Below are 11,558 nucleotides of genomic sequence, written 5' to 3'. Positions count from 1 at the left end.
ACCTTTTCTCTCCGGATTTTTCGTCAACTGATTGCGCCCTTTCTCTCGGCCGTGATTGCTCGTCTCGCGATCTCGAGACGGCGGTGATTATGAACCATCGTGCCCGCTCAACGAAACTTTAACGCTGATGTGATTACGGCGGCACGGCCGGAGCAGGCCGGTGATTTTTCGGTGTATTTTTGTCTCGCCGGGGGTTCTCCTTTGACGTATGAAAAATTCCGTTTTCAATTCGATTCTGCCTGATTCGATTTACCGGTTGCACGAGGGAATAATTCGATTGAATACGGCGGGCCTTTTTAGCAAACCGATGGGTTTCGATAGCGCGTCCTTTTGAACGTATTTTGTAAAACAGAATTCGCAGTCCTTGAAATTTTTCGGTAAATCGGATAAATAGCTTTCGATTAATCCCTCGTCCGCCAATCCGAAAATATCGGCGGCCGGGAACGGCGTGTAGGAATTCGCGGAATTATTCGATCGCGGCCGGAGGGGAGGGGGGGAAAAAAACGAAGAGAGAGAAAAAGTGTATCGGAAAATTTATTTAAATGGCACGCCATTTAGAGGTTGTGAATTGTTTGAAGGGAAAACCAATCCCGATTTTTCCCGCGGAAAAGCGCGAATAAATGTCCGAAGTCTTTTATACGGATTTCGAACCGTCACGTATCACTCGACAAAAGTAATAAAATCAAAGCGATGAAATACTTTTTTCGCGCACGCGATTTCTCGTTTTTAAACGCCGCGTTCCGGACCGAAAAAAAATCGCGAAACAAGAAACTGGATATTCGTGTACGGATGGGGGGAGAGGAGGGAGGGGGGGGGGGGATGGGTGAGATTGAGACTCGTACGAGTCGCAGAAAACTACAGGCTGTGTTTGTGGTCATATCGTTATTATTATCATAAATATCCTTTCGTATCGTGACAAGCTGAGGAACATAATGAGCATCGATACCCAAAAAATTGGCAAAACCTTGACTAGCGTTCCGTCTCACACAAAGAATCGAGAAACTATGGCTGCGGACATGCGAGATACCTCTGACACTTTACACATATTACTGTTTTTCTGTATTCTTTTTTGTTTGTTTTTTTTTCTTTTTTTTTAATATATATATATATATATCTGTTTTTGTTTGTTTGTTTGTCTCTTACACCCGAAGACGCACCACACCCATCCGTTCGCAAAATACTCAGTTACACCGCTCTTTCTCTCTCACGCGTCTCGTTCCGTTCACGTTTCCGTATATTTCTCGTTCATCCCCGTTTCGGTTTTTCTTTTTTTCTTCTTTTTTTTCGTTTTTGGCTAATCGCGAATGAAACGCGACGCTACGAACGCTCGCCGCGTCCCGCTACGTAGAAACGATGACAGTTTCAAAAATACAATTAGAAAATCATGTAGAGTATTATGTTCAGTCGTTGCGATCCTTAACGATAATTCGTAACTAATGCTAGCACACATTGCCTGTCGAAATACAGAATATACATATACATATATAATACATAACGCACGATCCCGTCGTTCCTTCACGATTCCGTTCCGTTCTCGGCGCGCTCCATCGTCCTCCAAAAATCCCGGAAAAGGAAGAACATCGTTCGAGGACATTGACTATATCACCACGTTTCGAAAATCCACCGTGTTTTCGAGGATCATTTTGGAAACGGCAGGCTTCCTACCAAACTTGTCCAAACGATCATCAGAGTTGGGCTAAATTTTATTCGGATGACGGATCAGAGGCAAGGATTAACGAATAAAATTGTGTTCGACGTTATCGAGTGAACATCCAATCGAACAAATATTTATTTAGATAACAATTTGTCCGAATAAAAATTCGTTTGAATAAAAATGTCATTTGTCATTCGGATAAGAAATGATCTGCACAGGAATTCATTCGGAAAATGATCGACTTGAATATTCATTAATTTCTCCGATGTTAATTTTTACAATCAACGTTTCTTTTCAACTGTTGCAAAACATTACGTGAAATGATATAGATGCAATAATCTATTTCGCATAATGAATAACGTTTATTCGAAATTATTTGATTGAAAGAAATTCGATCGAATAATTATTTTAGATAAATATTTATATATATATATATATATATATATATATATATTCGAAACAATTCGAACAATTCTCAACTCTGATAATGATGAGATCGTGTCTGAATAATATATACACATGCTTGAGTACACTGTGTGCACGATTTTTCGTTGACAGATTTTCCAAACAAAATGGAGCACAAAGGGTAATGCTTTTATGTACTGCGGGATTTATAAATAAACGAAAGGACTTTTATTTCTAACAAAAATTTTCTACATGTAATCGCGGTCGTCTATTTTCGAAAAAATAAAATTCTGATCCTGAGGACAGCTATATGCTAATGCTGAGACTAATCTTTATGCATTCATGGCATCCGTGAATATGTAAAATAGGAGAAAACATGCAGGAGTTTCTACAAGAAGTTTTCACGTTCTTCTTTACAGCAGTACGATAACATTACGCACAAGAATAAAAATGGTTTGAAATTTGGTACGTCTAGGCTGCGGATTTTATGCATTTGTGACAAAAAGAACCGAATAGGCCAAACACGAAACTAAAAATGCCAATCTAAGGGCATTGTTACATTGCTTTCACCTTATTAAAATGTCCTTATTAAAAATTTCACCTTATTTAAAACAGAAAAGATATTTTCATGTAATTTACATTTCTTGCGATTGCACGGACAATTATTATTTTGTATAAAGACCCGTCGTAGCCTAAGCATGACGTTTTCGAATCAAATGATCGATTGACAGTACAAGAACCGAACATAGAACCCCCCCAAAATTCCAGCAAAATCAAAGTCATTTAATCGACGAAGCCGAAAGCGGATCATTAAAATTGACCGTAGCAACCATTAATTCATCTCTTCCGCGCTCCAGAAACCCTGGTAGCATTCGTTCCGTTCGAATATACCGCAATAAAAACGAATTTCAAAAGCCAGTTAAAAATTAGTGTCGCGCAACTGCCAAAACTCTGTGATCCACTGCCGTACCATAAAGATAGCCCAACCCCCGAAAACAAGGAGGCGAAACCTGGCGACGGTCCTGGGAGCGGAAACGGCGCGCATCAGGCGGAAGTTGCGTCGCGGCCAGCGTGATACATCGTCGGCCAGAACGCGCGACGGTAAATCGGCTTTTATTATTCGTTGGGTTCCGACAGCGGCGTAGGAGGGGCGTGTTAAACGCGGCTGACAAATGTATCGGTTTGGGGGAGGAAGCGCGTTTGACCCGAGAACGGGGCGAATGTATTAATTTAATAAACCGTGCGGTTAATAAGCCGCGATAGGATCGCGCCGCGGAACGAAATTCCGTTAACGAACGATGCCGCGTCGAACGGGCCCGACCGCGTTCATCAAGCGTGCTCTCCTCCAAGGTTTCCGGTCTCTCCGCGATCGATCCTCCTCGCTTCCGGCGACGTTCCGCGTGCTCGGGAATCCTGCTCGAGAACACTCGCCGATTTTCGCCGCCGATTTTCGTCGCCGATTTTCGTCGCCGGCGATCCACTGAAGAATATACAAACGCGACGAAGCGGAGCGCGACAAACGGAGAACCGCGTTTCAGGTACGTCCTCTCCTTCTCTCTCTCTGTCTTTCTCTCAGCGGCTGCGAATGCGCGTGCACTCCGGCCGTCACGCTTCGTCGACATTTAATTCCGGGCTGCTGCGAATTAATCGGACAACGAGAGATGGAAAGATAGACAAAGAGCGACAGATTATACACATACAGTATAGTATAGTATATATATATATATGTATATATTTATACATAGATGCACGTATTCCACGCTACGTTAGTCGTTTTTTCCGAGTGTTATAAAAGTACGAAAAAAAACTATTTCTTTTCATCTTCTCTTACGCTTTTGTGTCCTCTTGCTCGCGCGCGCTCTCTCTCTCTCTCACACTCGCTCGTTCTCTCGCTTTCGCTCTCTCTCTCTCTCTCGCTCTCGCTCTCGCTCTCCCTCTCACTCTTTCTTTTTTGTTCTTCAATCGGTAATTTTTTTTATCCTGCGACACGATGCGGCGTGAACGTACTACGCGCGTTACCTACACGTTGCGAAAAACCAATGACCTCGCCGAAAGGAAGCAAGTACGTGTTTTCTTTCTGGCAGTGTGTACATATGTATCGGTGTTCTGTGTATGGTAGTTTAATAAAATACTCTTCGTGATGTTCTTCTCGGTAAACCCCCTCGATTCATCGAGCCGCTCCTTCCACAAATACCTTGCCGGTTGTTCGTTGATCGGGCGATTTAAGGCCGAGAATGGACCGGGCCGCGATTCATCCGCGACCGATCCTCCGCGCCCTTCTTTCTTACTCCTCGCCCGGCCCTCTTTTGTTCTCTCCCTCGGACACCGTTTTCATCCCACCCCCGCGGACATTCCGCCGCGCCGCCTCGCCAGCTTATTGTTTCCGCTTTCCAGCGTTCCAGAGGCGGCCCCCCCTCGCTCCGGTCCGGAGGACTTCACCACCGACTTCACTGACTTCACTGACTCGACTGACTTGGCCGCGATACGCTTGTCGACCGTCAACAGTCAACCGTCGCCGCCGGCGGACGATCGTCGTGGATCCCGTTGGCCGCGGAGACGTCGCACAAAGCGGCCCGCGACTCCCTTTACAAGCACGTCGATTTATATAAACAGCTCCAAAGCGCGCGGTACTTGAATGCAGCGTGGTTAACGAATGACGATCAGAAGAAACATGCCGAGGACCAGCCGCACCAACGGCCCGCTCGGTTCCGTCGCCGACGAGCCGAGAACTGAAACAGTCAACGCGTCACCATTATCACCGGGTTCTCGTGGATAAACGTGTACAAAAGGCTGCACGTTCAACGATGCACTCTAGAGCACTCGCTCGTACAATTTCTGCGAGCCTCGACTACTTCGCCCGCTAACCCTAGAACGACCGAAGAGCTCCGTAGATCATCGTATAGGACGGATTTATTTATTAAGAGAATTCATAACATTGTTTATCGTCGCTGGTGCTTTCCAGGTTACTGGATCATCGATCTCGGATTAACTGCGACAGGAAAAACGGGGCTTCTATCGAATCGTTTCGCCGACAAATCGTTTCACCGACGACGTTCTAACGTTACACCGCTCGGCCGACATTGATTTCGCCGACAATATTAAACAACCGACGCGGTGAAATTACAGACAATGTTTTCATCGGCCCTCGTTTCACCTACATCGATTTTATGTTTGCCCGCCAATCGTGCTGAATGGGCGTCGGTGGCAGATAAACCTAAAGTCAATGTCGGTGAAACGAGCGCGATGAATAACATTGCCGGTGATTTTTCGCCATGTCGGTTACTTAATGTTGTCGGGGAAATCAATGTCGGCCGAATGGTGTTGATTTGGACATTCTCCGTGAAATGATTGTCGACGATTTTATACAAACCTGGGAAAACACAGATGTAAGAATGTACGGTTACTGACGTTTATACAGGATGTCCCAAAAATGTCTCGCAATCCGGAAATGGCGGGTTCCTCAGATCATTTGAAGCAACTTCTTCCTTTACAAAAATTTTCTCCGAGGCACCGTTAACGAGTTAGTAACGAAAAACAGTGACCAATAAGAATCGAGTGCGGCTGACGCGAGGCGGCCCAGCCAACCAGCGCGCGAAGCCCAGTTCCGCTCATTGGCTCGGTCGCCTCGCGCCAGCTGAGCTCGCCTCTCATTGGTCACTGTTCTTCGTTAATATCTCGTTAATGGTGCCTCGGAGAAAATTTTTGTAAAAGAAAAAATTGCTTCGAATGACCTGAGGAACCCGCCACTTTCGGGTTGCGAGACATTTTTGGGACACCCTGTAGAACGTAATATGATCGTAGCATGATCGAGTAAATCATTATGTTTCTCCTTCGACATCGTACTACTATTGTTTAAGACATTTTCGTAAATATTTCTGACATATTCGAACGCGTCGAAATCAGCGATATCAAAAGTCTTATTTCAACGTGTATTTGCTTACAATTTGTTACGCGCTGATTTCATATGATTCGAACAAAAATTTAATCTTAATCGCGAGTCGCGCGATGTAGAGATTTCGCAGAAACCCAGGGAATTAACCGTGGTATGTAGGTTAATTTGTTATTGTGAGACACGTTAAATTTTTTTAATATTAGCTTTGTCAAAAAATTCGTGCGGTTCTTGACAATGTACGACTTTTATTTCATCCGACAAAGAACCGCGCGAATTTTTTGGGCGAAAGAGCGTTTCAGGTAGCAGGTGCATTCTCAAAATTTCAAATGATAAAATTGTCAATGCCGTTAATAATAATTTTTTCTCAAAAGCCCGTTCGCCGAAGCGTGCTTCGATGCAGAAAATTCAAGAAAATTTCGTTGCTATGACGTTCGCTTTTACTTTATCACGGTCTTTCGCATTTGGTGGTTGCGCTACGTTTTTAGAATATTATCAATGCTACCATTATATTTCTTCGCCGCGCGTAACACCATATTTTCCGTGCTTCTAATAACGCTTGATGGAAACGAGTGCACATATTATAATTTGTATCTAGCCAGAGACGCGTGTTGCGAAGTAATTAAACGTAATTATATTGGTTTCACGAGCCCATTAACCCTCGGAAGGTGGATGGTCTGGGACGGACGTAGCAGACGAATGTAGGGTCATTTTGACCTGTTGTAGAATTTCCATTGTAGCGCAGGCTTCAAGGCAGAATTATGCATAAAACTGTATGCACACCTTACTACGTACACGTGTAATCTTATTAATAAACAAACGCATAAATATGGCGACTGCTGTTGTTGGTCCAACGTTAGTCAGCTGAAAGTTGACGTGAAACATTTAATACTAGTTTTCTAAATACCTGAAATGTTAACTCAATACTATGCAGAACAACCCAGGATGATAACGTAATAAATAATATGTTGAAATTTCCCTATGCTTATTAGTAGAATAAATGTAGTAACATTAACGTGGATAGTAGATTCGGGAAAATTCACGCGAATCTTTCTCCAGCATCAGCCGAGACTGATGAACCCACTCGTTATCTCTGTTCAGTATTGTCTTCTAATGACTTTCCATTTTTTGTTGTTGCTGTTAATTCGACTCATAATTTTTAAACTTCGTTATCCTTACTTATGTTTCTTATGGCAAAATTTGCGAATCAGAATTGAGAAAACGCTGAATTAGAACAGTCGAGGAGTATCAAAGTTTTTCTTACGTACGATCATGCAATATAATTGTGTCACTATCGATGCACGAAACGTAAGTTATTAATAGACCGCGAATTTTATGCATTTATGGGAAAAAAGTGGGTTAGTGAAACACAAAATCGCGAAGACATCAGAAGAATTTAAGGAAACTTGTTAAAATCATTAGAAGAAGAAAGACATTCCGTAATCTTTATTTTTCATAAAGAACTGCAGTATAATTAAAAAATTATTGGTTCAAAAATCAACGACTAGGACATGCGACTAATAATTAATTATATTATATAAATATAAATATTATATATTAACTATATTAATTATTACTAATCATTAATTCATATTGCCAAGTTTTACGACATTAACAAAAAACCTACCAAGCCGGTCAAAATCACCGATTTCGCATCTTTTTGTTCGAAAGTTGCTCTAATTATAAAAAACACTTTCATAGAAAATGATCGAATAAATTTCACGACTCCAACACGAACTATAACAAAAATTCCGAGACGTCTAAACAACTATTACCAGCGTTAAATTATTTAGCGTTCAATTTTAGGTAAAAATATTTAACGTTAAATCGACGCTACCAATTTCGTTTAATTTCCTCGATTCCTCGTCGATTCCATAAATATCCAAAACGAGTAAAGAACACCGAAGAGAAAACCAAAATAAGAAACGCCTTGCGTGGAAGAAGAGAATGCCAGGTAACATTGTATAGATAACGAGAAAACCGTGTTGAAAGAATGATCCTGAAGGCGTGGCCGGGCGACGAAATTCTGTCAGTGGCTGGATAGATCAGCCGGCGTCATTCATAATTCAGGACGAAAATCATGCTGCGACGGCTTGAATATTCACGGCGGGTTGACGTTCGCAGGCAAAGTGTGCACTTGGAGTCGAACGCGGCGCGGCGGTACGGTTTATATTTTTCACGTCTCGGTACGGTCTTGAAATGGTTTCATTGTGGGCCAGGGGCGCGGGCGGAACGCGGACGGAACGCGGGCGTCCTGGAGGACGGCTCTGCACGCGACCGGAAGTCGGTGCTCGTCCTTAGACGGAATAATTCACAAACATCTGCAACGTGAAGCTCACGTCGTAGAACCGCACGGGCCCGAGATATCCCGGGCACTTTCTCCCGCTGTCACTCTAGTTCATTCGTCGAAATATTTGATCATCCCGGTTTATAGAGCTCATGGTCCCCGAAGGGCGCAGCTTTCAGCCGGTTTACTACTTCCCGGACCTTCGCCGAGTGGCCGCGCGCTGGTCGACGCCAGTAAAAAGGCCCTGACACCGGCGCGAGTCGTCCCGGCGACGCGAAACGAACCCTCCGTTAAGAGACATCCTGTTTATGTGCGCGATGCCTGCGCGAGGACCCGTGAAACTTTAACAGAATCTCGTTCGTCTTTATTCTCCGGAATCCGTTGAAATTTGTATCGCAGTCGCTCGTTATTGATCGCCGCCTATAAACCATCCTTCGCTGTTCCCAGAAAGCGTTTTTTATCTAATATTCAACGCAGGATAGCGCCGATCGTAATCTATCACGATCTCTCTGTATCTGTCCGGGCCGCGGGAAGAATCATTCTTAATACATCACGTTCTATTTACGCTCGGGAAACACTGTCTGAAACGCGTCGATAAAAATCTATCGCAGTCTCGGCCGGCCTTTTTTGTCGAATCTATCAGCGTCTACTTCAGAACTTATCCGGACGAATCAGAACCCGGGCAGACTCTCAAACGAATTTATAAGGCTTCTCCTTTTTGGGGGGAAGTTATCTTTGGAGTCCGTAAATATATACTCGAAACATACGTGTCGTAGAATTTGTCAGAATTGTACCGCGCTTAGACGAATCCGTCTAATCTAGATCATAGCACTATGGAAATAACGTACGCGTTCGGCGGGATCTATCATTGTCCAGCAACTGCTATCAGTGTGTAACAGATTTCATCCTAATCTGTCAGCACTTATCTAGCATCTAGTATGATCTATCTGGCCGAGCTAGGCCGGCGCAATCCATCAATACTTATCGAGCAGGATCTAATTCGATCAATGAGGGCCTAACATCTCTCGGAATTGCATCCCGAATGAATGCCGGTCTCGGTACGCGGGATACCGAGCGCCTCCGAGCCTGCGAATCTATGGGTTTTACGATTCCTGCGGCGCGTCTTTGAGCCGCATTAATTAGCTTTCTCCGTGGGTGACGGCTCAATGGCGCCCGGTCGCCAATTTGCCCAAAAACGAGGACATAATTCAGGCCTTTGTGAGTTACACGTGTATTACCAGACTGCGGATCTTGACGTTAAATAGAAATTTTGCTCGTCGATTGCACGGAACAAGAGTTAACCGTTTGCGCTGTGATATCGTGTCAGATTCGTCAAATTTCGCTCGATTCGAACGTATATTTCCATTAAAATTCCATTTCGAAATCATTTTAAACGTTAAAGGGAACGTTGTCGAACAATAAAAATAAAGGGATTAATCGAAAATGTATTTCATCTTTTCACAATTTTAGCAAATTTAAAGCAATGTAATAGTTATTTTTAAATTCGCTTAAATTCGCTCTGCATTTCGCTTATCCATTTTTGTGGGCTATGATAGCAACTCGAGAAACTATTCCTGGTTGAATCACTTTCTGATCTACCTTGATCGTTCTCGATCGGACTACAGTAATTTCTCCCGAAATTGCCAAATTTTGGATTACTGTAAATTTCCCTGTGCTGGTCCTACGCCTCGGTAATTTATTGCTACGTCGATGCTAAGGGTCGACGGTGTCGGTCAAGCGTGTGATGCGGACGCGACGCGAATTCCCGGAAGACAACACAAAATGGTCTGTTCGGGTGTGAGTCAGGTAAGAAAAACCGTGGAGCGACAAGGTACGTGTAGATACTAGATACGTGACCGTCGAATCGTGGCATGTGACCAAACTGAAGAAGACAAAAGTTTCTGATGTCAACCAGGAAATTTTGTGCGGCGAACATAAATGTTCGAGCGTCAATGTTCGTATATATTTTACGAACTTGCACACAGTACGAATGCTCGAAGATTCTCTCTCAGCCTACTAATAACACCAACTGAATAAAATGAATTTAACGCCAAACTAAATGAAATGAATAATTATGCGGGGACGGCGAATGTTTATAAAAATTAAAAATCTTCTGCGATAAATTGACAAATGTCATTCCTCCCGCGATAACTTTTGACCTACTCTGAAAGTCTTCGAATCTCCCTTCGGGAACTTATTTTTCCCACAAAAAAGCGTAAAGCCCACGATTGACTCCTCACGTAAACGTTTGAAATTCGTCCAGCATTCAGCGTGTTAAAAAGAATTTAAGAACGTCGATATACAATTCCGTATGCCTGCTGTTTCTTGCAGCAGGTGCAGCGAATTTCGATTCAGCACAAAGATCCGCAGTCGACTAACACCATTAATTAGATACCGCGGGCGGAGAAGTTTTTTCTTGAATTTCGCGCACGTTCCCGGGCAAATTGAGCGGTGCGCGGCGCGGCGGCGGCGGCGGCGGCTCGTTTCGGATTCTTCGGAATTTCGCTGTGAATAATTCGAGTCGGACTGGCAGATAAAACTGCCAGGCGACGCTTTGTGTCGGTTCTCCAGAGGACAATGTGCCAGCCGTCGGAAACGCGGGCTCACCTCGCGCTGGAGGAGCTCCTTGTGGTGGTACAAGGGGTCGATGGTCGGCCGGAAGTTTCAGAATTAATTCCCGCCATTTTCCACCGCTAATATAACTCTGTAGGGTGGGCGAGCTAATTACTGTGCCCTGTTGGCAGTCTTCGGGAGTTTTCACAATTAAAAACAACTTGAACAATTTAATTGATATTTCTTATGAACCAAAAGGTTAAATTTCAGTGTTCCTTTCGTGGACATTAATTTTCCCGTGAAACAAATATCAAATCTTCTTTGAATATTAAGAGAAAGAACAAAAAAGCAGTTCTGAAACCAGTTGCTGTGTACCTACGGTGTACAGAGATCAATTACATTGCCGCAGTTAACTGTGCCCCCTTCTTGAATACCGAGCCCCAATAACTGTGCAGAATAAATTTTAACATTTAACGTGGTTTAATCAATTTTATAGTCTGTAAAAAAGATAAAATTTCATATTTACATTTCTACTCGTTAAAAATATTACAGACGCGATTTGAGGTTATGTAGGTCTATTCTGTGGTAAGCGACGCAGTAACTAACGCATCGAACGAAAAATAGGTGCACAGTAAACGAACTACTGAAATTGCCACTAAAAACAAGAATTCGAATCAATAATCACTGTCTTGTCTAAGAACTTCCGTCTCTTACATGTTTAATTTTAAGAAATAAATAATTAATTGGACTTAGATAAAGAAAGATCGAGC

At 43.3% G+C, this 11,558-nt stretch overlaps 1 protein-coding gene across 1 annotated transcript in view; it reads right to left on the bottom strand.

Moving 5' to 3' along the window:
* Nucleotides 1-867: 867 nt before the first annotated feature.
* Nucleotides 868-11,558, bottom strand: part of LOC117217437 (cell adhesion molecule 3) — a 56,487-nt gene continuing 45,796 nt past the window's right edge. The window contains exon 6 of the mRNA XM_033465037.2: nt 868-4,788. Coding sequence (XP_033320928.1) covers nt 4,706-4,788 — 83 coding nt within the window. The 3' untranslated portion in view covers nt 868-4,705. The remainder of the gene's footprint in view (nt 4,789-11,558) is intronic.

This window comes from Megalopta genalis, chromosome 12, assembly GCF_051020955.1.
Source record: "Megalopta genalis isolate 19385.01 chromosome 12, iyMegGena1_principal, whole genome shotgun sequence".
NCBI lineage: Eukaryota > Metazoa > Arthropoda > Insecta > Hymenoptera > Halictidae > Megalopta > Megalopta genalis.
The sequence above is the reverse complement of the archived record's forward strand: the minus strand, read 5'-3'. Positions and strand labels throughout refer to the sequence as shown.